The sequence below is a fragment of the Sceloporus occidentalis genome, unplaced genomic scaffold, assembly GCF_023333645.1.
Source record: "Sceloporus occidentalis isolate IW3139 unplaced genomic scaffold, rSceOcc1.0.p SCAF_1, whole genome shotgun sequence".
Lineage (NCBI taxonomy): Eukaryota > Metazoa > Chordata > Lepidosauria > Squamata > Phrynosomatidae > Sceloporus > Sceloporus occidentalis.
In genome coordinates this window covers 60,569,067-60,596,020 of record NW_028316981.1, presented here as the reverse complement: position 1 = coordinate 60,596,020, position 26,954 = coordinate 60,569,067, and the positions used below count along the sequence as shown (strand labels likewise).

Below are 26,954 nucleotides of genomic sequence, written 5' to 3'. Positions count from 1 at the left end.
CTCTCCAAGACAGGTAGCTATCATGCTTAATCCAAGCCTCAGTCTGTTATCCTCGTTCACTTTTCCATTTCAGTTAGCTCTAAATGCTGGGTACTGGAATGATTCATTTTTAGTGTGTGAGTTCTTCACCATGCCTTCCAGATTAAAAAAAGAAAGTTTTCTTAGTTGACCTGTGCCTGGAGTCTTTATACGTTAGCATTGGTATAAGAAGGTTCTTCTGGTTCTAAAAGTTACCCACCCTCTCACAAGCCAAAATAACATTTCTCAACATATCAAAGATAGAGTGCTACTATTAGTGGAGGCTCTCTAAGCCCCTCACTTTTGCGGGTAACACTTCCATTGCAAGTGAGTGAACTGAGACTGGAGCAGGAGGTTAAGGTAGTATAAGGAGAAAAATGGGGCTCAAGGTTTTGCTGAAACCACCTTAGTCTCATTTAGGGTCTTGTGTGTAAGGAAAATTTGACTTTCTTTCCTGAGTTTAGCAGCTGTGTTTATTTCCAAAGCATTCAGCTATGCAATATGGCAAGCTATCCAAAGATGAAAGTGTCTCTAAACATGTGCAGAGTATATCTTTTTCACCAGTGAATACTCTGCACCCCATCCCTTCATTTCATAGTGGATTTAATCTGAGCCTAGGTTGTGCAATTTGGAGACAGAAGGAAATCTCTTGCATTTACTACTAATCTGATGTTTTCTTTAAAGAGTAATGCCTATCAATGTAAACACTTTACATTTCATAACATTAATGATAACAAACTAATTTTTGGCTCACCAGCAATTAATAAAACAATTTTAAAATTATTTTCAAGTGCTTCAACCAGGGAAGTGCCACAGAAATAATAAATGAATAGTAGTACGAAGAGTATCGAACAGTGTAGCTATTTCCAGATAGGGTTTTGTACAGTAGTTGGAACAGATTAGAATTCAGAAATACTAAGCATGTTTATGCCTCACTGAACACAGTGGAACTTATTTGTGAGTAAGCTCCCATAGCATTGTGTTCTTAATCAGTCCAAACTAATAGTGAATTGTCTTCTACATAGGAGAAACTTTGCCGTGTCTTGAGGAAGGAGCAGGAGCAATTGTAGAAACTTCTAAATCATCATCCTCAGCTTTCTCAGAAGCACAGGGATTTCTTCCACACAGGAGACACCTAACAAGGCAGTCACGGAACTAGGAAAGAAAGAGATTGAGTTATATTTGGCTTGTGCCAATTGTCATTATGTACTATACTTTATTTTCCCCTTTAGTTGGCAATGTGTTTTATTATTGCGGTAGAAATGTGAAGACCATTTGTTTGGTATATTATAGGCTCTAATTGAGTGTTGAATTATGACTCTTGGAAGACCGGGGTTTGAATTCTCACTCGGCTATGTAAACACACTGGTTGACCTTAGGCAAGATACTCTCTCTCAACCTTAAAGGATGGTAATGGCAAGTGCCCTCTGAAGAAACTTGCCAAGAAAACCACATGATTGGTTCATCTTAGGGTCGCTATAGGTTGGAAACAACTTGAAAGTACACAATAATGACACTTGACTAGAGTTGCTGTTAAGGTGTTTGGGCAGGGTGGTGGTGGCTTGCTCTGGCTCTGTGTGCTAAACAGAAGCCTGCTGCACAAATGACATTTTCCCTGTCCCTTTATTACCATTGCTTCAGATGTTTGATTCAATTTCTTTGTCTCAGACTGTGGGTAAAGGGGCAAATCCAGTCATAGGCCTGGCAATCTTATACATGTTTCCACAGTGTCAGAAAATATCACCAGTTCTTTATGGATCTACTGCCTGATTCTTCAAATTGATGTTTTCTAAACCAAAATGAAAGTAATCTTTAGGACTTGAGCAGTGGCATCCCTGTCCCTGGTGTCACCCAGTAGGGGAGAAGGGATCTGGGGACCAGGGCTTTGGGAGCCAGCATGTGTGGCCTCTCTGAAGACCACCCTGTTGTTCTCCCCTTGAGAAGAAGGACTGGACAGCACAGGGTGGAGGGCCCAGATGGGTGTTACGCCTCTTTTGGGGTGTCACCCAATGTGGATTGCACCCCCTGCACCTCCTAGTGACACCACTGGATTTGAGTTTCCTGCCATTTGCACTGTTAGCAATAAATGGTTGTAATTGTTGCTGTGTGCCTCAAAGTCATTTTTTTACTCATAGCAGCCCTAAAGCAACCCTATAATGGGGTTTTCTTGGCAAGTTTCTTCAGAGGGGTTTGCCATTACCATCCTCTGAGGCTGAGAGAGTGTGGCTTGCCCAAGGTCACCCAGTGGGTTTACATGGCCAAATCAGGATTTGAACCCTGGTCTCCAGAGTCACAGTCCAATGCTCAAACAACTACACCATGCTGGCTCTTATTCAATACTGATATTTATATTGGTGTTTTTGTTTGTTTGTTTTGGTATGACAGTCGAAAACTGGATGGCCAAGCTGGTGTAATAGTGTAATAGAATGCAATTGTTCTAGGGAAATAAACATCAATTCTTCAGCTTATGTGGGAGAAGAAAATAATGTCAGTTTGTCTGACATTAAAACTTCACTTTGGTCAGGGAGGTGAAGCCACCTTGGAAAGGTAAGGGATAGCAAGCCTCAAGGAATGAAGGATGAAAATCTGGGTAAGTAAAAGATGGTGCAAGAGGAACCTGAAACAAGATTAGATGGATAATTGTAGGGAAGGGAGGCCAAAGAAAGAGGGAAATGAGGCAAAAAGAGACTAACCATAGAGGGCATTCTGAAATCACTTCCCAGAGTTTAAGGTTAAGCAAAGACCCTAGGTTATGGATGTCGAGAGTGAAAGAGAGAGTGGAGCTCTAAAGTCAGCTGCTACCCTACTGCTGATCTTTAGAATGGAAATACTCTCCATTGTTATTCTGCTATCATTCTGCTGTCACTAAGTCCTAAGGATGAATGATGACCACAAAACAGTCTAATTGTGAATTTCACAAGTTGATTTAATCAAACCAGCCAGTTCTTTGGCTGAAGCCTTCTTGTTAACATATTTCTAGGGTGTAGGTTTGTAAAATGAATATGCTTGCTGGCACAGACAGGTATTTTGACAACAAACTGAGTCGCTTTCCTTTGTTGAAAGTCAGCATATTATTATGTGCATTGTGACATACAAAAACAACAACGTATTTCTTTAAAAGTATATAGTGCACCAATGGACACATTTACCAGGACATATACACTTATTAATAACAATTTCTAGAGCAGTTTCAAAAGGAATTTCTTAAACACTTTGTTTGATGTGGGAGATCAAAAGTTTCCTTTTGTTTTCCAGGAAAAGCTTTGTATTAATAGAATATCTAATGACAAAACTGTGAATGAAAATATAAAATACATAAAGAATTTTCTTGATTGATATCATTTTTTTGTAAATATAACTATAATTAATGTAGTCACTAGGTGGCAGCATAGCAAGCAATTTTGCACTGGACAAAGCAAAAAAATATTGTATCCTTTGTATATAAAATCCATGGGGTTGCCATAAGTCGACAGGTGACTTGAAGGCACATACACACATCAGAATGCTTTGTGCTGCTTGATTTACTTCCTAACTACTGAACAGACAAGAATGCATGTTTAATTTGTTGTCCAATCTAAAAAGCAGGTCAGGCATTTATAAAATTCTTAGTCAGGGAACTATTCCTTTCTTGCAGTGAGCAGGATTCCTTTGAGCCTGTTATGAAAGCTTGCATACATGGCTAGTCAAAAAAGCAGTTTAAAAAGGAGTAGAAAGGAGTCTTATGTAGTTACAGAGATAAAATGCACTAGGTTTGGGTGGTTTTTTTTGTTTTTGAGACACACATTCTTAACAGAAGATACAATATCTACACTTGTGACACTTACCATATTCTGTATTTACTATACAATAAACATATAATTTTTATGCCCCACATCTTACTGAGTTTACACTCACCTGCTTGTTCATAAAAATATAGATGATTGGATTATAGAATGTGCTGGATTTTGCCATGTACATTGGGACAGTGGCTATAATAGGATTAATGTAGATTTGAGGATTACCCACAACAACCAAGGCAAATGTTGCATAAGGAAGCCAGCAGATCAAGAATGCCATAACCATTACTATCACCATCCGTGACACCTGAGCTTCCGCTTTAGTTGTTGAGCCTCGCTGTGCAACTCCAACTTTAGCAACCTGGTTAAAAATAGCAAGTTAGATCTCTACCAAAACACATCAGTGTGATTACATTTCATTGTGTATAAAAGTGTGGAAAAACAACTCATGTGGAAGAACTTAAGGATGTATTGTTTTGTGTGTCCTCTTTCTAGAGCAGTAAGAAGTTTAGATCTACCTTTATGACATAGGCCAGTATTCTGTATCATCTTCTTAGTTACACTTAATGTAAGTAGCCTCTCCTGAATACAGGCCAGTTACCTAGATATCTGTAACTGTTCATGATCACTACTTAGTCACAACTGTGATAATATTTCCACTGTCATAATTCTTGCCCCACCTACTTTGCTGCATGGCGAAAAGGAGGTCCATTCTGCCAGTGATTAGAGCATGGTTGAATGATGTTTCGATCAGGTTTCTGGGACGAGAGGGGCAGAGTAGGAGAGATTATTTGGCCCAACAAAGGTGTCCCTGTTTTGTGGATTTTGCATTTTGTTGTATACTTAACTAGCTGTTAACAGGATTCTAACTATACTCTTTACAGATACACACCACTGAGCAGGTGTTAAAACAGAATATCTATTATGAGAATATCCATTCTTCCAATTATTGTTGAATTCCACAAACCCTAGAAAGCATATATCCAATAATCAGGGATTATGGGAGCTGTTGTCCCACAACATCTGAAGGACCAAGCATTCTCTCATCCCTGAGGAGGGATGCAGAGAGAAGTGCATACCTTGTTCTTTTTCACACACACACACACACACACACACACACACACACACACACACCCACCCACCCCTGTCTTTCCTCCCATATTTAAAAACAATACAATATACATTAAAATATACAAAAGATGATCATTAAAATGTAATTAAGCTATCTGTAGCATTTAAAAAAATAAAAAGTTTAAAAGCAAAAAGATAAAAAGTAGTTAAAAAGCAGTACAGCATACTGTTAATAAGTCCTTTCTCTGAAAACAGTCAGTTTCCCCAAATCTTGTTGGAATAAAAAAGTATTTTATATCGAGAGAAAGACAGAAAGGAGGGGATTAGTCTAGTTTCTCTAGTAAGAGAGTTCTAGAGCCCTGGGCCAGCTATATACTGAGAAGACCTTCTTCTGTGTCCCCACGAGACATGCCTATAAGGGTGGTGAACCTCATAAGGATCCCAGAACCCCAGTTGGCTCTCCCAGGGGGAGAGAGGATTTTTGATTAATTATTTGAGATCGCTCATGTCACTGTTGATGTATTGTATTGCTTTGTACTATAGCATGTGACATGTAGCTTGTATGTTGTGAACCGCTTTGATCTGGAGGAAAAGCGGTATACAAATAAAAAATATTATTATTATTATTATTATTATTAGGAAGAATACCATTCTTGAGATAGCCTTGACTTCATCTTTGTTGGGCTTTTATAGGCAATAACTAGCATTTTGAATTGTGCCCTTGCTAGTATAATGTCCAAGCAATCTGTGTTTTAACAGGGAAAGAGTTATGGTAGGAACAACGATAAGGTGATTTCTTCAAAACAGGTTTCAAAACTAAAAGTGCTATGTAATTTATTTAAAATCATAACAGCTATCCTGGTACTTATTCTGCTTTTGAAATAGCTGGAAAAATCCATTTCACTTAAGATGCAGTACTTTCACTCAGAGCTTGTTCCCATGTCAACCAATGTCTCTCCCCCAATTTGGCGTAAAGGACTACTTTATTGCATGGGTAATGTGAATTAAAAAAAAAAAGTAACAAGACCATGAATAGATCTGAGTTGCAAGAATCTCCAAGATGTTGAATATATGTATGTGAGGGCGATATGGCCGTGACATCTGTCACCCCATTGATCGCCAGGGTTGATTCAGCTGATCTGGCTGGCTAGGCGGCTGTCCCCTTCCTCTCTCACCACTCCATGTGCGTCCCTCCCAAAGCTGCATGCTTGGTGGAAGAGGACGACTATCCCAGATAGAAGGAGAGTACTGTTCTTCGGTCAAGGGTATATGATAGCTGTGCTCCCCTGCTAGAACCTTGTAGGCTATGAAGAGCACATTTTCTACTGTATTTGAGATCCATAATCGTCCAGTACACAATATTTGTTTTACAAATGAATGTAAGACTCTTGTGAGCGGGAAATAGAACTCACATGTCGTGTGTCCATCACAGAAAAATCATTAATGGCATCTTTATAAACAAAACAGTGATATCTTTATTTGACCAACCAAAATGCACAAAATAACATGATGCCAAATAAAGGTACAGTCCGTCCTCACCTTACGCGGGGGATCCGTTCCGGATCCCGCCGCGTAAGGCGAATTCCGCCTATGCTCGAGCCCCATTGGAATGGGACACGCTGCCCCTTCCGCCCCACACGCGCCTCGCGATTTGAGCGCATATGCTCAAGGCCGCGTATGGTGCGCCCGCGTATGGCGCGGGCGCGCTGTATCACTATTTTGTGGATTTTGGATATTGTACTTTACTATATGGTCGACACACCTACCCCTGAATATGTACCCCAAATATGAATATGTCAGTGTACGGATTTTGCCCAGCGTCAGATTACCATATATACTGAACTATAAGCCTACTTCAAGTATAAGTCGAGGACATGTTTTGGGGCCAATGAACCGTGGATAAGTCAAGGGTAAAATTTAGGGGCATATAGCAAAGGATTTAAAGGATGAAGCAAAACCAAACAATGTCAAAGACCTTATAAAATTCCAGCAAACATAACTCTTTGTGCTCACTCTTAAGGCTGGATGGATGAGAGAGTAGAGGGGGGTCGGTGCTTCACATATTATACTCTTGCTTTTCACCAGGAGATGGTTCCTACTTTTAAATAAGAGTTAAGATACAGTACTTATATTGACCTGTGGATAAGTTGAGTCAGTTTTTTTACCTAAATTTCTAGACTTATACACGAGTATATACAGTATATTTTCACACGCTCATATTCCTTGGATAAATATGGTCTGCAACATAAAACAATTCACATTTACCCAGTAAAAAAAAGTGAGCTCAGGACCTTACACATTATTGTGCTGAATGAAACAATATATTTTAAGTGAAGGCCCTTCAAATTCACTGCACTTAAAGGTGCAGGACCACCATGAAAGTGGTAAAAAAACAGATTAAAAATGTTTGTTTTGTTTACCTGAGAAAACACCTTTCTAGAAATCTCCAATCATCCAGTGCATCTCTGTGGCCATCATCCAGTGGACGTTGACCACAGAATTGCACTGGAGGACTGTTTTCTCTAGGGTTACCTAAGTCCTCTAGTCTAGTGTGACTCTGGCGGGTTGCAGACCGCCTGTTTGGGGCGGCCTGCACCTGCGCCTTTCCCCAGTGTATCGGGGCCTCAGCTGCCAGACCGGCAGCTTCCGAGGCCCCGATCCGCCGCTTTGCAGGCTGCGGGGAAGCGGCAAAAGGCTGCTTCCCCACAGCCTGGAAAGGGGTGTCCTTGGGGCTTCAAGCCCCAAGGACACCCCGCGGCGGCGGGGAGGAGGAGAAAGGGGCCGCTTGGCCCCTTTCTCCCTTGCGTCGCTGGGCGCAGCCGTCTGAAGGCTGCGCCCAGCGATGCAAAGCAGGAAGGAGCTCTGAAACGGATCTTCTTTTGGGGTCGCGCAAAGGGTGCCATAGACGCCGTGGCACGGCCCCAATATGTCACAACCATGCCGCCTCGTTTGGAGGCGGTGCGGTTGTGACGTATTGATGGCGGCGGCCGTGTGGAACGGCTGCCGCCATTTTGTGCGCGCGGAGTGCGTACTAGGCTTAGAGGGTGCGGAAGCACCGCCCCTTCCTAACCCTAGCACGTGCGCCGCGCGTACTATATGGCCCGTTTGTAACAGGCCTCTATGATCGACTTCTAGCAAAGTCACGCTGGAGAACTTAGAGATTCCAAGAGAGAACAAATTAATGAAATCCATGATTATCACATCCTCAAAAGCCAAAGCCGCAAATGCAGAAGGCCAACTGTATTACGTGTTCCTCATTTTTGTCCTAAAATAACAGTGCTAAAAAGATTATAAGGTCAACAAATTAAAGAAAGCATATTGTGAAAACACAGGTACCTGGCGCAGAGTCCGTAGCAGGTAGCCGTAGGAGACCAGGATAGTGACGAATGGAATTGTAAAGCAGAATAGAAAGTAGCAGATAATGTAGGAAACATTGATAGGGTCACTGTTGTACCAATCTGGAGCACAGGAGGTCATAACGCCTTCCATCTGGTATCCTCCCCAACCAAAAAGAGGAGGGGTGTTCCAAATAAGAGACCATATCCAGGAAGCAGCAACTCCAATCATAGCTTTCCTGGTGGTAAAAGTAAGCGTTCCCATAGGCTTGGTGACCACAATGGCACGGTCAACAGCTATCACTGCTATGGTGCACAGAGCCACAATGCCTGTAATTGCAGTAAAGAAGACTTTATTCATTGTTTTAAATATTGTCTTGGTATTAGAAATAACATACAATCAGCACTGAACTGTTGTGTTGAATTTTCTATTAACCTGGATATGTTTAAACTTGTATATTCCTACAATGCCACCATGAAGAATTTCATAATCCTACAGTAATTTTAAATGATATTCCCTTACAAAACCTCCAACATTTCACAGATGAAAACAGGGATATATGTGCCTGAGGAACATCAGAGTGTGGTCAAGATGGGAAGAGTTATTAAACATACATTAAACTAGGAGTGATGGCAGCAGTTTGCTTTTGACTAAGCCTCCTGGGAAGCAAGATTCTTTCCCTCCCCTCTTACCACAAACATATTGGGTTAATTAAGTATAAACTATTCTTCTACTTTGAACTCAGATTGCAACAGTTGAAATAAACTGAACAAAGTGAAAAGAGGAGAGAGGAACTGGGACATTTTCAAAGCAGCTGAAAAAGTAGGATGGCTAAGGATTAATTAGGACTGCTCCTGCCAAATAAGGACTATTGGAGGGTAGTTTACAAGTAGATGGTGCTAGTAACAGGAGATATTTTCTAGAATGGACTTGGATTCCTTTTTTATGTTAACTAAGTGCTCAAGGGTTGCATGCATGAAGGGACGTGGCCTAAGCATGGCCTATGGCAGGGCTTAATAGAAATTTTGTAAAGGAAAAAATAGATAAAAGTAGCTAAAATGGGTTTAACTAGCTAATAATGATACAATAGATAAATATGTATGAAATGATATCTTTTAATTTTATTTTTTTATTTTAAAATATATTCATAAAATATTATTAAATGAAGATTAAATCAAATTCATTCAATTCATTCATTTAGACTAGGACGTAGAGCAATGGATGCAAACTACAGGAAAATAGATTCCATCTCAACATTAGGAAGAACTTCTAGATGGAAGTGTGGTGGCATCTCCTTCTTTGGAGGTATTTAAACAGAAGCTGGATGGCCATCCGTTGAGGGTGCTTTGATTGTGAGTTCCTGCATGGCAGGAGGTTGGACTGTATGGCCCTTGTATCTTCCAACTCTTTGATTCTGTAATTCTATGAAATTTCTCGTCAGTTTTGGGATGAATGGACTTCCTTATATGTATGTCCTATGATAGCACAGAGTGCTGTTAGCACACCCTGCATACCTTGTGATATTTTGGGGTAAAAATATTTTGTTATTGTTGGAAGAGTTTTGCATTCTCTTTCTCCCTCCTTAGATAGATAGCGATTTCCTGCATGCGAACTCCTCTCCCCCTCTCTCATTTAAACTAATCATATGACTTAGGTCACTCCCCCTTGAGGGAAAAGCTAACACTCTAACATTGGGCCAAAACAGATGGCCATACAAGGGCGGCCCCTTTGAGCGTGGGATCGGGGCCACAGCAACTGCACATCATGGCTCCGATCTGGCTTTTTCTGGCACACAAAGAAGCAGCAAAATGCTGCTCCTTTTTGTGCCGGAAAAAAGGTGCTCTTTCTGCTGCCACTGCAGCTTTTCAGCACTCCTGCAGTGTGCGGCATCTAAACTCTGTCTCACTGGAGCGCCAAAAAGCTACCTCCATGTAAACGTCTGGGCGGCTTCATGGTGGCTTCCTGGAGGTGCGCATCATGCCACACTCTCAAGCTGCTGCGAAGCTGCCTTTTTTTGCTGGTCTGTTCAAGCCCATTCTCTCAATATTTTTTCCTGAGCTGTTGTGTTTCCATCTTCCTGCTCTCTCAACTTTCTTTGGAAAGATGGTGAGATGGAGATTTCATTTTACCTCAACTGTTCACTAGCTAGAATAGGATATCACTTCTATGTAAATATAGATTAAAGCCATTAGTAAACTTTTGTTTTAAACCAGAAGCTACGCGTTTATTGTTTTTGGAGTCAGACTCAGTTCTTAGAGAAGCATAGTTCGGCAAAGAACCATCGTCTGCAACTCTGCTGATTTAAAGCTAGACCCTAACAGGCTTGGCTTTGATATTTTTGATATTTCAATATTTTTGTTTCCTTAGCAAAGGCTGAAGCCTTAGGAAACTTAAACTTAACAGAGAGAGGGAGGGAGAGAGAGATGAAGGATGCTAGCTGAACTTTTATTGAGGAAGCAGCACCAGCCAGCATGGTTCAGTGGTTTGAGTGTAGGACCACAACTCTGGAGACCAGGGTTCAATTCCCAGCTTGGCCACAAAGCCCCCTGGGTGACCTTGGGCAAGACATGAGTTTGGGAGGGATTGCATACATGATGCAGGCTATACTTTGTCCTCACTAGTATGCTCTGCACTCACCACCACATAGTGAGGTTGTCTAGCCTTCTAAGTAGAGGGAAAATTGCCCACAACATAACACTGAGTGGCATTCAGTATTTGATCAGGGTACAAATGTACACTACTAAGAAACAGATCCCTGTTCTATTAACAGATATTTGACTTAGAAGTTCCTCAGAAACTGCACTGTAGCCACATTTTCACTTTTAAGAGAACTCTTTTTCTAGATTAATTGAAAGAGGAAGCCAGGAAAATTGAGCCTTGGAGGCCATTTCAAAACAGAAGGCTTGCAAACTATTTAAAAATCATTATTATGCCACAAATTAAAAATGGTGCCAACACACTGAAAAAGATGTCAGCACAGTAAAAAAGCAGTTGTGGAAGCTGAGATTGTGTTCCATAAAAGAGTAGAAGACTTATCGAGATGTCGAAAACAAAAAGCAGCACAAACGTCGGCAAAGACAAGTTCGCATACACACAAATACGTGTGCCTTGACAAAAGGAAAGCAAAGAGAATTTACAGAGCATATTGTGGAGGTTATGAATTAAAACATATTCTAGAACTCATTGACAAATGATCAGTTTTATGTCATTGGCTTGAATCCAATGTCACACCAGCAAATGTCTGCTAATGCTTTCTTGCCTTGCAGAGTACCACTGAGTGAACAAAAGTCACATCAGATTGCAACGCATTCATTTGGGGTGGGAGGTGGGAAGGAATTGTGGGGATTTGGTTGGGAATTACTGCTCCATTAGGCCTTTAGGAGCAACATTGGATGAACAATGTCCCCAAATTTTAAAAATGGGGAGTCCAGGAGCCTGGGGTGGTTGCACAAAATCTGGCGCGGCTACAAAAAAAAAGCCCTTGTGGCCAATAGGATGCATTATACTTACTCCTGCAGTAAACTATAGTTTCACTGTCCCTTTTTACATTGCACAGTTATTTGATACCACTTTTACCAGCTGCCTGCATCCTGCATAAGGCTTGGGATTTGTAATTTGGTGATGCAGTAGAGCTCTCTGTAGATGTGCATTGGAAATAAGTCATGCAACTACAGATCACAGGATTTCATAGGGAATAGCCATACCATTTAAAATGATATCAGAAAGCACTTATGCAGTGTGAAAGAGGCCACTATTCAACTTTTGAATTGGGGGAGAGTTGTTGCCTTATTGTAGAAGAACCTGGCAGTGTTAGAAAGAGCATGCTATGCTGCATGGATTTTACCATTTCTCAGATTTCTAGCATTCAGGAAAATGAGATATATTGTACATGTACGTTGATGGTGCTAGATAAACAACAACATATTATTATTTATGGTTTTAAAAAGACTGAGTCATTCTGTCAACAAGGCAATTTGCAACCAGACTGTATGAACATATGATGCCTCTTGATAGTGAATCAGATTGCTGATCAATTTTCTATTTCAACTGGCAGTGCTCTCCAGAGTTTGGGGCAAGTGGGGGGGGGGGGTGACTGTTACTATTGCTTGAGTTTTGTTTTTTCTGGATATGTCAATCATAATCTCCTTCCATCTGGTGCAGTATTCATGTGGTATTTTATTTATTAAGTATAGACTGAACTCAGTGAAATTTTTCTATTGATGGGACTATTTCTCAGTGGAACCAGGAGAAGACTTAACTCTTCTCCCCCTGAAACCCTCCTCCACAACATACAAAACACAACATGATGGAACTAATGGTAACAGAGGTAAAGGTGGCAAGTGTATTGTGTTGAAATATGTATGGAAAATTGGAGAATTAACTACAAAGGTAAGAGAAAATAGTATCTTTTATTGATGACTTGGATTGAAGATAGTTACAAAGAATAGGCAATCTACTGTCATATTAGGCATGTGATAGAGGTTAATGGACCACTGAAGTCAATTTGAGTTCAGATTAAGATGGGTGATGTTAATGGGGTCAAACTGGGGTAGGAAACTGTGTATTGTGTGAACAGCACATTTCTCAATCCAGCTGACCTTAAAAGGAAGAGTCTATAGTACAAAGTATCTATATAATCATAGAATCGTAGAGTTGGAAGAGACTGCAAGGGCCATCCAGTCCAACCCCCTGCCATGCAGGAAATCACAATCAAAGCATCCCCGACAAATGGCCATCCAGCCTCTGTTTAAAGACCTCTAAGGAAGCAGACTCCATTGCACTCCGAGGGAATTTGTTCCACTGTCACAGCCTTTACTGTCAGGAAATTCCTCCTAATGTTGATGTGGAATCTCTTTTCCTGTAGTTTGCATCCATTGTTCCGTGTTCTAGTCTCTGGAGCAGCAGAAAACAAGCTTGCTCCATCCTCAATATGACATCCTTTCAAATATTTAAACAGGGCTATCATATCACCTCTTAACCTTCTCTTCTCCAGGCTAAACATCCCCAGCTCCCTAAGTCGTTCCTCATAGGACATGGTTTCCAGACCCTTCACCATTTTAGTCACCCTCCTTTGGACACACTCCAGTTTCTCAATGTCCTTTTTTAATTGTGGTGCCCAGAACTGGACACAGTATTCCAGGTGGGGCCTGACCAAAGCAGAATAGAGTGGCACTATTACTTCCCTTGAGCTAGACACTATACTTCTATTGATGCAGCCTAAAATCGCATTGGCCTTGTTAGCTGCCGCATCACACTGTTGACTCATGTTCAACTTATGGTCTACTTGGACTTCTAGAGCCCTTTCACATGTAGTCTTGTTCAGCCAGGTGTACCCCATCCTATATCTGTTCATTTCATTTTTCCGCCCTAAGTGCAGTACCTTACATTTCTCTATGTTGAATTTCATTTTGTTAGCTTTTGCCCAGTTTTCTAGTCTGTTCAGGTCATTTTGAATTTTGATCCTGTCCTCTGGGCTATTAGCTACTCCTCCTAATTTGGTGACATCTGCAAATTTGATAAGTATGCCCCCAATTTTGTCATCCAAGTCATTGATAAACATGTTGAATATCACTGGGCCCAGGACAGACCCCTGTGGGACCCCACTGGTCACTTCACTCCAGGATAAAAAGGAGCCATTGTTGAGCACCCTTGGGTTTGGCCGGTCAACCAATTACAAATCCATGTAAAGTTGCCTTGTCTAGCCCACATTCTACAAGCTTGTTTGCAAGAATATCATGGGGAACTTTGTCAAAGCCTTACTGAAATAGAAAGTTTCCTGTTTAGACTGAGACTTCTGGACTCCTCTCTCTCTCTCTCTCTCTCTCTCTCTCTCTCTCTCTCTCTCTCTCTGACTGTGGCTGTGTGACACAATTCCAGTTTACATATTCCAAAATATCTGTAGAGATTTCCAATGTGAAATTGAAGGCTTTCATGGTTGGCATGAAACGGGCCATGTGGCCATGTTCTATAAGAGTTTGTTCCTGATGTTTCACCAACATCTTTAGCTGGCATCTTCAGAGAATGCTGGCATGGAAGTGAGTGGGGTATATATATCTACTGTGTGACCCTGGGTCACATTCCTCCCAACCCAGGGTCACACAGTATGTCACACACACACACACACACACACACCCCACTCATTTCCATGCTAGCATTTTCTGAAGATGGCAGCCACAGATGCTGGTGAAATGTTGGGAACAAACTCTTCTAGAACATGGCCACATAGCCCAAAAAACCCACAGAAAACTAATGCAAGCTAGTTCTGATAATTGTTTTTCATGTCAGTCTTGGGAGTGTAATGTATAGTGTGTATGTGTGTAAGAGAAAGGAAGATGAAGGAAGGAAGGAAGGAAGGAAGGAAGGAAGGAAGGAAGGAAGGTAGGTGTGATGTTTGATTTTGTAGCTACTGTGTGAAATAATACAATCCTGACACAGGTTATCTACTTCATTGAAAACTATGCCCAGTGAATTCCCCCAGTCCAAAGATCCAATGCTTCACAATCCACCCTTCCATGAATTTGCCATACACATAGTTAAGAATGCCATACTGAACCAAAGGCATTTCAGGATTTATATGTCACAGCAGCACTCAGAATGTATTTGGAAGATGTTTGGTAAAGGCAGAAGCATGAGTTCCAGGGAGTGGGTCATAACCCCAAAGTAAGCACTGAGCTGCCAAATCTTTCTTTTAACTGTGATCAAGAAGAGTCCGACACAGAATGGGTTATGAATGTCATGTGCAGCCCCTGACCACCTTCCCCCAAGGAAATACAGCCTCTGATTTTAAGAGGGTGTCCCCTCCATGGGGTGTAGTAATCTAGACATGAAATTGTGAAAGTATATGAGTTACACTGTGCTAGCTGTGGATTATAGCAATATTATATTGCAAACTACATCTTCGAGAACCAGCAATAAATAAATTTGGAGTGGGGATGATGTAGGGGAAGATGATTCCATGATCTTTCACAGGTAGCAAAAGATTGTTAAAATAAAAGGCTGAGCAGAAGAAAAGTAACATCAGATGCATATGAGAAGGAACTGTATATACTGTCCCTATAATCAGACTAGATTATAGGGACAGTATATACAGTTGCTGTGTGCTTCAAGTAATTTCTGACTTAGGGTGACCCTAACCTAGGGTGAACCTATCATGGGGTTTTCTGAAACTGAGAGTGTGTGACTCATCCAAGGTCACCCAGTGGTTTTCGATGGCCAAGTGTTGAATCAAATCTTCATCTCCAGATCCAGTGTTCAAACCACTACACTGTGCTGGGCCCCACAGTATATATGGTACATGCAGGCCTTCATACAAATAAAGGAACATGTTCCAAAATACTGTTTTGCCTGCTATAACGAAAGTTCTAAATACTTGGGATGGGGAACATCAGGCCCTGAGGCTGAATTTGGTCCTCTTGAAGTCCCAGTCCAGTTCTGAGTTTCCCTAGATGGCCATACCTTTGTTACATGTTGTGGTTTCATAGTATTGGTAGTCCCTCCTCTAATTCTAAAATGTTGAACTGCAACTTCTAAAGCTTAGTTATCAGCAGTAAGATGTACGTATAAGCTAAAATATGCTGGCAATTTTGCTTTCAACATTTTTCCTTTGACTTCACTCCTTGCTGGAGTGTGGCCACTGGGACCTTACTTGAAAATTTGAAATTGAATTTGGGCCTCATTTCCTCACCCCTGTCTTGGAATCCTTTCTTGTTTGGCCATGTGTGTATCAAAAATTAATGGCGGATGAAAGGTTATTTTTCAGTTTATCAGTTACTTGGATGAAAGAATAGAGAGCATGCTTATCAAATTTGCAGAAGACACCAAATTAAGAGGAGTAGCTAATACCCCAGAGGAGAAGATCAAAATTCAAAATGACCTGAATAAATTAGAAAGCTGGGCCAAAACCAACGAAATGAATTTTAAGTGAGAGAGAAATTTGTGGAGACAATATGGTGCAACAACCTACGATGGGGCTTTATTAGGGGTGGTGATTCTCAACATAGTCTGCAGCCCATGAAGGTTCATTATCTGGCTCCAAGTTTCCTCTGCTGTTGTATCTGATTAATGATTAAAGATAAGAAGGTATTTAAAGATTAGGAGGCTGTCATACAGAACTGAGCTATGCTTTACATAGCAGGTTTCCATAGCCACCGCAGAATAGTGGAAGAGTGAACATTTAGCAAGACATTCTGTTGGTAAAGTAAGTGGAAGATTTTCAAAGAAAGTAACAGCCTGCAAGGCTAAAATAGATTAAAATCTACGGAAGACTGTTTCCACTATCAGTTTCCTAAACTATGGACCCTATTGCATGGGGTAAAAACCTCAGCTTACCTTTCCCGAATTCAATTCTAATTCAGAAGGCAGCTGGGTCCTATCATATGCAAATTGCTGTTGAAATCACTGCCCAGATCGAGCCTGGATGCAGCCTGGGTCTAAGCCACACTCAGCCAGCCCTTTTTTCAACATGGAGGCTTCCGACCTTACAAAATGGCCACTGAAGCATCTCAGGGGACCCGGGCTGCATCCAAGCAGCGATTTTGGTGTTGATTTACCTGTGACAGGACCTGGTTGCCTCCCAAATTAGAATTGAATTCAGGAAAGGTAAGCTGGGGTTTTTACCCCCTGTGATAGGGTCCCATATTAGAGATACAGTTTTTAACACCCACTCTGCACCCTTTTCCTGAAATTCCATACACATATTGTATTGTGAAGCACAACAAGAGTTTCATTTATACAACCAAGCAGGCCCATCATAGGCAGAATGCCCACATGCCCATATATAGGGTTGCCATAAGTCAGGAGCTACAAACCAGGACAAATGTAGGACAAGATTTATAAATGTAGGACACATTTTTTTTAAAATGGAGGACACGCCAAAAATAATGATTTTTTTTAAAATGTTAATATAAATGCATGTTTCTTAGACATGGTCAAAATGGAGGACACTTTGTTATTTAATAACAAAAATAAAATAAAATAAAAAACCAAGGCTGGGTTGTATATATTTAAAAATTAAAAAAAAAAACCTTTCCCTCCCCCTGGCCCAGAGGCCTATCCTCCTCCTTTGCCGCCTCCTCCTCCTCCTCTTACTCCTTTGCCGCCACCGCCACTGCCACCGCCTCCTCCTCCTTTGCCTCCTCTTCCTCCTCTTCCTCCTCCTTTGCCTCCTCCTCCTCCTCTTACTCCTTTGCCGTCTCCTCCTCCTCCTCCTCCTCCTTTGCCTCCTCCTTCTTTGCCTCATCTTCCTCCTCTTCCTCCTCCTTTGCCTCCGCCTCCTCCTCCAAGGCTCCTGACACTGGCCAATGGCAGACTGGGGCTGGAAACTAGGCCAGCCCCTGCTCGTCTGCCATTGGCCAGAAGGCTTCGGAGGCAAGCGCTGCCCCTTAAGCCCCGCGTGCAAGCGCGCAAAAGGGGCAAGCGCGCTGCTGCCGGCCATGGCCCAGGCAAGTGCTGTGGGCTGCACAGCAGCTGCGCTGGGGGGAGATGGAGGAGGAGCGGTGGAGGAGGAGGGCAGCGCGGTGCAGCCGTGGAGGAGGAGGAGGAGGTGGGTGGCCAGCCAGCCGCGTTAGCGGCCGCGGTAATGGCCGCATGAGCGCGCCCGTTCCGGAGGCTGGGCCCGGGACAAAGGCCCCAATTGGGGGGGGAACCGGGCCAGGGCAGGCAGGGGCCCCCCAAAAGCGGGTTTGTCCCGGGGGCCGCCGGGATATGGCATCCCTACCCATATACCCATCATAGGCAGAATGAGGCAGTTACCTTGAGTTGCAGAGGCCAAAAAGTTCAAAAGGTGCAGTTGCAGGAACCCTGTCACCATTCCTCTCCACTGGAGAATGCAGTGTGACCTGCATTCCCTAAACTAGGTGATGTGGAGGATGCAGATGCTTCATCACTAGTATTGATTTAAAATCCAGTTGCCATTCACCAGCATATACAATGGACCTTTGTTATACGCTGGGGTTTCGTTCCAAGATCCCTCGTGTATAACAAAATCCATGTATGCTCAAGTCCCATTAAATATAATGACATAGTAAAATGGTGTCTCTTATAAAAAATGGAAAATCAAGGTTTGATATTTGAAATTTAGACTTTTTTGAACATTTTCAAACCGTAGATGCTTGAATTCGTGTATAAAAAATCCATGTATAAGAAGGGCCGACTGTATAGATGGAATGGAACAGGTCCCGTCTTTTCAAAGGCAGTGAAACAGGATATCTCTGTTGCTGAGCTACTTTAAAAAGCCAAGAAATATGACAGAACCCAAGGGCCAAATGGGAAACCATTGGAAAGCTTTACTGGAAGTGCCCTGGATTCTATTTCCCCCTATAATTTGGTTGTTCTTAGATGCCCTTGAGTCAACCTCAACTCATTGTGACCCTGCGGATGAGACATCTCCAAGATCCCCCATCCTCCACTGCTTTGCTTAGGTCATGTAGATTCAGACTCATGATCTCCTTGATTGAGTTTATCCATTCGACGTGCAGTCTTCCACTCTTTCTACTACCTTCTATCTTTCCTAGCACCATTGTCTTTTCTAATGAGTCATGCCTTCCCATGATGTGGTGATATTATGACAGCCTCAATTTAATCATCTTGGCTTCCAGGGAGATTTCAGGCTTGATCTGGACAAGGACCCATTTGTTTGAATTTTTGGCTGTCCAATGTATTCTCAGCACTCTTCTCCAGCACCACATCTCAAATGAGTTGATTTTCTTTACATCCATATTCTTCACTGTCCAGCTCTCACATCCATACATGGTGATGGGGAATACAATGGTTTGGACAATTCTAACTTTAGTGCCGAGTTGTATACAGTATCTTACTCTTTAGGATCTTGTCTAGTTCTTTCATAACTGCCCTTCCCATTCCCAGTCTTTTTTTCTGATTTATTGACTGCAGTCTCCTTTCTGATCAAAGTTTGATCCAGTGTGTGGGAAATCTTTTTACTAATCTGATACATAACTTTTAAGTGAGTGATGAAGACATTGCAATAGCTAAAGATTTTCTATACTTTGATCCAATCATTATTCAAAATGGAGAGTATAGTTAAAAAATTAGGGGAAAGCTCAGACTTGGAAATACATGCAGGGGGAACTGTGTTGGCCATATAACAAATTCAAGCAAAAATCCACCAAACAGTGATATCTTTATTGGCCAACCAAAATGCACAATATACTTGTTGCAAGCTTTCAAAGCTCCATGGCTTCTTCTTCAGGCAAGGTGTTACAAACAAAACAGGAGAAAAGCAATTGGAGATGTTAGTCAGATGCCTGCATTATGTTTTTCCTGTCCTTAGTTAAGATGGCATGGAAAGGGTATCTTTTACAGTCTGGCCCTTCACATTCTGGCCATGTGGCAATTGGGAGATTTTCAGATGTCCAGGAAATTTAAAAACCATTTGCATCTTCTCTTGCAATCCAGCATGTTTCCATTCCTGTGAGGTCACAGATCTCTTTGTAGGTAGAGGACAATGGATTTCTCAAGAAGTCTTCATGTTTCTACATCAGGAATATTTTGGTAGGTGTAGAGGTAAAACCAATCCAGTCTGTTTAGTGGATTTTTGTTTGAATTTGCTAAATGGCCAACACAGCTACCCCTGCATGTTTTCTGGATTGTAACATACCACATTATAGCTGCACAGTGAAACTCTGAAGAGCAAGCCAGTGGACTGGGACCTTCAACAAAGGTAAAACATTTTTTCTTCTTAAATTTGGACTGGAATAGCATGTTTTACCTCTACACCTACCAAAATATTCCTGATGTATAAAAATACATAATTACATTCCATAGTTAGAATCATCCATGGCATAATATTCTTGATTTCTTTGTATGGTTGTGAGAACTAGACAGTGATGAAAGCTGACAGGAAAAAAATAATTCATTTCAAATCACAATGACTAATCTGAGGCTATTGTACTTTAGATATAATGTCAGACAATATGACTTATTGGAAAAGATAATAATGCTTGGTAAAGTGGAACGCAGTGGGAAAAGAGGAAGGCCACATTTCGGATGGATTGATTCAATAAATGAAGCAATGGCTTGAGAATCCAAGGCCTGAGCAGGACATGTTAATATCTATGGCTCTTGAAGTCTCTCACTCATAAGGTTGCCATAAGTTGAAGCTGGCTGATAGGAAATAACAAAAAAACAACCATGGCTCAAGTAGGGAACAGCACTTTACCCAAAAGTGGCAGGATGACACTCTTCCTCCCTCTCAAGCCATTTGCTGCTGGTATCCTGTTCTCATGACTGCAGCAGTTTCTTGCCCATATGGTGAAAAACACCTGCTCTAGGGATATAATTCTGGCTGCTTGATCTTGTCTTTTCCTCCTTTCTGTGAGTAAAACCCACAGCCAAGGCTGAACTCCATCAGTTAAAACATCTAGTCACAGCTTCTTCCTGTTGCATTGCTACCTGTTTTCCGTCATCTTTAACCAAAATAGTCAGAAGTCAGGAAACCAAGCTCCATGAGGAATGTTGTAGGGAACTGGGTAGGATTAGCCTGGAAAAGAGAAGACTGAATGGTGACATGATAGCTATCTTTAAATATCCGAAAGGATATCATATAGAAGATGGATTAAGCTAGTTTTCTTCTGCTCCACAGACCAGAATGTGAGCCAATGGACTCAAGTGACAAGAAAAAAAATTCCCCCTAAACATTAAGAAGAACGTATTGATGGTTATAGTTGTTCAATAGTGGAATAGATAGCCTCGGAGAGTGGTGGACTCTCCTCCTTTGGTGGTTTTTAAACAGACATTGGATAGGCATCTTTCAAGGGTGCTTTAACTGTGTTTTCCAGGATGGCAGGGAGTTCAGCTAGATGGCCCTTGTGGTTCCTTCCTTTTGTATGATTCTATGATTCTAAGTAGCAGAATCAAATTAAGATTTCAAGCAGCTGGTCCTTTGGGGAGTTTGTCTAGCTATTTATGTCTATGATCCATGATTTCATAAAGGAATTTAAGTAAAAATATAGAGAGTTGGCAATGTGTCTTATGGCCTCTCATTCTGAGCTTGAGTGCCTCAGAATCTTCACACAGCTTTTACAGTGGTTTACAAAGCTAACTTCATTTCATATTCTGCACTGAAGAAAATAGGTTATTCATAGATGCTTTTCAGAGCAACTGTTTTCACCTTGCGGGTTACTACACTTCCACACAAGAGGATTTCATTTGTTCTTTTACATGTCAAGTATTTTTATATATATTTTGAGCATCCATGTAGAGGTAGAGCAAGGGAGAGGGAGAGCACCTGTTTCTTTCCTGAAATACATTGAAGTTGCTATTTTTGATTTCTTTGCCTGAAGCTGAGTTTCTGTCACAACTGCTCTCAAGAAATGTTATTCTATTGTGAAAACCTCTTTTGTACACAGACAAACTTCTGAACAGTTTTTCCCCCTTTATCACAAGTAATAGCCCTTGGTATTGCAGCCGATCGGTGAATATGTGCTTTCTAGTCTGGTAATTATTTCAGCTGACAAGAAACAGCATTTATGACAATGCAGCAGATGACATTTCATCTCAAAAAGTCAGGAAAATGTTTCAGAAGAAATGCAACAATTAAACAGCAATATGAGAACTACTGATGACATTGATGTTGTCCCAAAAAACCATGCCAGCATTAATTTGGTTGTCTTTTAAGGTGTCACAGAATTCTTCCCATAAAAACTTCTTCAAACATATTTGATTCATTAGTTACTCATTCTCTGCATACTTAACTCCTCTCATAATGTTATCTGCCTTAGGTCACATACTGGGAGAAAGTTAGGATATTCATTAATGAAATGGATAAATATCCTCACAGCAACCTTTCCCCTTAGGACCTCCCCCTATATGCAGACATCTACATGCAGACATCACCCTCACTAGATGTAATATATGAATAAAAATATTTTGTTTATTTTGAGGCGAAGAAGATGGGCAGGAAGAAGCTGCCAGACGTCACTTCCAGCCTGACCAACTCGGTGCTGTAGCAAACACACGCTATGGCCCCAAGGGCGTCTCCTCCCACGGCCCCAAATAGGAACAAAAAAGATCAGCTCTCTTTTGGGGTCGGATTTGGGCCACCTTAGGCTGCCCCAGCATGGTCCTGGGGTAGCTTCCAGGTGCTCCAGGGGTATGTGTCGTGTAAATGACATGCCCCTAGAGTGGCCAGAAGCTGCCCCCATCTGCCTGTCTGTTTCAGGCCTTTGTGTATTTTCATTCATTCATTTTGGTTATCACCTTTAAAGCCCTAAATGGCTTGGGTCCAACCTATCTTCGGAACCGTCTGCATCCATATAATCCTTTCCACACACTTAGATCCTCAGGGAGGAATTTGCTACAGCCTTATAAAACAAAGCTGTCCTCGACCTCCCAAAGGACATTCTCATCTGTCTTGCCCAGATTGTGGAATGGCCTGCTGGATGAGATCTGTCACATTACCACCCTAAACAGCCTTTAAAAAGCTATAAAGACGGATCTCTCCTGACAGGCCTTTCCCAAATAGTTTCTCCGGCCATCAGAAGAACTCTAAGATCTCTGACCACACTTTAGTCACGGTCTATAGTTTGCTATATAATTTTTTAAAAATTTTTAAAATTTATTTTATTTTTATTTATGTTTTTTAAACTCTTATATCATTTATTGTATTTTAAGAGGGGGATTGAGGGTTTTGGAATACATGTTTTTTTTAAAAAAAAATCTTTGTAAGGCGCCCCAATTGCATCTTGCAGAGGGGCAGGATATAAATAAATGTTGTTATTATTATTGTTATTATTCACAAATTCATGTATATCTATATTTTAACATTTTATAAGGAAATAATATTGTTAAAACTAGAACAGTTTAACATAAGTAAATGCAATATTTAACACAATAATTTTACACGTAAAAAGTTTGGGAAGAGGAAGAGGGGGTTCAAGTTTCACACCCTCCTTGGACTAGGGGTCCTACCCCACCATTTGAGAACATCCGGGCTAAGGAAGAATGATTCTCTATGAAACTCTATGATTCTATACAGAATCAAAAACCCTGTAGGGGAGACTGGAGGAGGGCAAACGTTGTCCCCATCTTCAAAAAGGGGAAAAAAGAGGATCCCAACAATTATCGTCCAGTTAGTCTGACATCAGTTCTAGGAAAGATTCTGGAGCAGATCATTAAACAGAGAGTTTGTGAACATCTAGAAAGCAATGCCACAATCACAAAAAGTCAACATGGGTTTCAGAGAAACAAGTCATTCCAGACAAATCTAATCTCTTTCTTTGACAAAATTACCAGCTTGGTAGATGAAGGGAATGCTGTGGATATAGTATATATTGATTTCAGTAAGGCCTTTGACAAGGGTTCCCATGACATTCTTGCAAACAAGCTTGTAAAATGTGGGCTAGACAAAGGAACTGTTAAATGGATCTGTAATTGGTTGACCGGCCGAACCCAAAGGGTGCTCAACAATGGCTCCTTTTCATCCTGGAGAGAAGTGACCAGTGGGGTCCCACAGGGCTCTGTCCTGGGCCCAGTGCTATTCAACATCTTTATCAATGACCTGGATGACAGAATTGGGAGCATACTTATCAAATTTGCAGATGACACCAAATTAGGGGGAATAGCTAATACCCCAGAGGACAGGATCAAAATTCAAGATGACCTGAATAGACTAGAAAGCTGGGCCAAAGCTAACAAAATGAAATTCAACACAGAGAAATGTAAGGTATTGCACTTAGGGCGGAAAAATAAAATGCACAGATATAGGATGGGTGACACCTGGCTGAATGAAACTACGTGTGAAAGGGATCTAGGAGTCCAAGTAGACCACAAGTTGAACATGAGTGAACAGTGTGATGCGGCAGCGAAAAAGGCCAATGCTATTTTAGGCTGCATCAATAGAAGTATAGTGTCTAGATCAAGAGAAGTAATAGTGCCACTGTATTCTGCTTTGGTCAGGCCCCACCTAGAATATTGTGTCCAGTTCTGGGCACCACAATTCAAAAAGGACATTGAGAAACTGGAGCGTGTCCAAAGGAGGGCGACAAAAATGGTGAAGGGTCTGGAGACCATGCCCTATGAGGAACGACTTAGGGAGCTGGGGATGTTTAGCCTGGAGAAAAGAAGGTTAAGAGGTGATATGACAGCCCTGTTTAAATATTTGAAAGGATGTCATATTGAGGAGGGAGCAAGCTTGTTTTCTGCTGCTCCAGAGAACAGGACCCGGAACAATGGATGCAAGCTACAGGAAAAGAGATTCCACCTGAACATTAGGAGGAACTTCCTGACAGTAAGGGCTGTTTGGCAGTGGAATGCACTTCCTCGGAAGGTGATAGAGTCTCCTTCCTTGGAGGTCTTTAAACAGAGGCTGGATGGCCATCTGTCAGGGATGCTTTGATTTGGATTTCCTGCATGGCAGGAGGTTGGACTGGATGGCCCTAGTGGTCTCTTCCAACTCTACGATTCTATGATTCTATGATTCTATGATTCTAGGTACCCAATGGTCATATCTCCTGGATCTCTGAGATCTGGGAGGATGATGTCACCTCTCTGTTCCCAGCTGCAGAAACATGTCTGGTGTGCATCACTGAACAGATTGGTTGCACTTGGGGGGACAAGAGAGTGGGTAAAGAGTTGAGTTATACTAGCAGAATGCTTTATACCAACAATTTATTGCTAGTGAAAGTATACGGATTTGAATAGGTTGCAATATTTATCACTTTGATTCACTGAGGCTTGCCTCATTTGATAGAAGTCAGTCATTGGGACCTCTCTGAATTGGGGGGGGGGGGGATCTGCCCATGTGGGAGGGTTAGGAAGTCAAACTATATCAAATACAAACATATGTTTTGCTTTGGGAAGTCTACAACCTACTGGAATAAAATGATATAGCACATTTCAAACACACGCATTTCTTTTTTTTTTCACTTTTGAAAGAAACCCTGATGCTCATACCAATAGGATGTATTAGTATACATGCTACATTTTAGGTGCCTTGTTCACATTATTGGAACAATGGATCAAACTCTCATCTTTTGTAATTACTGTATATTAATGGAAGCTGGATTACCAAGGAAACTGTGTTACTCTTTGAGTTCCAGAATTGTTATGGAAACAATGACATTTACTATCCATCCAGCAGGATCATTTACAGAATGCCATTTCATCACCTTATGTGTTTGCCGCTTCTAATTCCTTACCTATGCTGCTATTTCTTCTTTCTGTGTACTGTTTTCATTTACTCGCAGTGGCCTAACCTGTACTAGCTTCCAAACTATGTGTATTGGTATACTTTCAAAAGCTTCCTCTAAAAGAATATGTAATTTCACAATGAGTCTGGCTCTACCTACTGTAAAAAAGCTTTAATACAATTGCACTTATTGTCTCGGTAGATGGCATGGGTAAACAGGATTACAATAAAATTATTTACATGCACAAGCACTAGAGATGAAATATCTTTATTTCCCCACCCCATGACCTGCAGGTCACATCCAAATGTGCCAAAATAACTTATTTTCCTTCACTTTCTCCTTCAGGTAGTGACTGGAAGAATATCACCTCAGCCATTCTCTATATTTTGAAGGAGAAGCAAAAGGGAGGGGGGAGTATTGGGAAAGGGTGGGAGAGAGGTTAGAGAGGTTTTTGGATGGTTGCTGAGTTTTGTTTTTTTTTAAAAAAGCATTATTGCACACACTTGAGAGCCCCTGTGTGCAATTTTTGGGGCAATTTTCAAAATTATGACAAACATTAAAAAAATCGAGTGGGGGAGGTTTGGGTGACTGGTGGAGCACTTCAGGACCCACAAAAATGGGATTCAGGGACCCCATGTGGCTTGACGAGCCACATTTTTCTCACCCCCTCTATGTCAGAAAGTACACACACACCCCACACACACCATATGAAACTTCTGTAGCACATTCCCTGGAAAACAGAAACAGCAATACCTCTGAGAATATCCAAAGACTATTCGAAAAGAAATTATCAGTAAAATGGTGGTCACTTAGAAAGTTATGTGGACTCTCTCTAGGGAAAGGCATCTCCACCTGATAAGTGAAGCAAAGGAAAACACATCCTGATTTCTAGAGTTATTCTCCAGCTGCTTCAATAGTCAGTTTTCAAAGGTCTTTGCTCCCATTCTTTTTTAATTCACCACTATGCAAAGCAAAATATCATTCTATCTTAAACATCATTCTGTTTAAAAAACAAGAGAGGATAATGAAAAGCAAGAGAAAAACAAAGCAAAACAAAACCAACAAGCTTTAAATGTAAGCATAATTCATGCTGCAGTGCTGAGAAATGGGAAAATAGCGACCAGCATTATGACTGTCAAAATTCTAACACAGTAGGACTCCTACTGAAATCTGTCATTCTTTTCCTGACACACCATGAGAAATTAGTTGCTCTTGAGCAAATAAACAACTCCTTTCTAATTTGAAAATGGAACAAATCATGTACTGTAGACATGTACTCACCAAAAAATGCCATAGCAAAACCTTCAGTGACACAGCCAACTCTACCCAGGTTGTAATACCCAACAGCATTTGTTTCTACATTCAGACTTCCTCCTAACAAAGCTGCTCCAAGGTCTGCTATAGCTAAATTAACCAGGGAATAATTAATGGGCTGACGAAGCTGTCTGTACTTGATAGTTACTACAATGACAGTTGTATTCAAAATTACTGATAAAGTGCAAGATGTTGCCATAATAATTGCTATTATAGTATAACCAATACGGGGCATCAAGACCACTCGTACTGTGCTTGCATTCATTGGCAGAGTACTGGTGTTCAGAGGATCCAT

General features: G+C 41.3%; 1 protein-coding gene across 1 annotated transcript; it reads right to left on the bottom strand.

Annotated features, from left to right (window-relative positions):
- Positions 1 to 793: 793 nt before the first annotated feature.
- LOC149321463 (parapinopsin-like) lies at positions 794 to 26,954 on the bottom strand. Its single transcript, XM_089498014.1, has 4 exons — positions 26,627 to 26,954; positions 8,202 to 8,530; positions 3,913 to 4,155; positions 794 to 1,173 (listed from the first exon to the last, which is right to left on the bottom strand). Exons 1-4 carry the CDS (start codon positions 26,952 to 26,954, stop codon positions 1,036 to 1,038), a joined length of 1,038 nt encoding a protein of 345 aa, XP_089354140.1. The 3' UTR covers positions 794 to 1,035.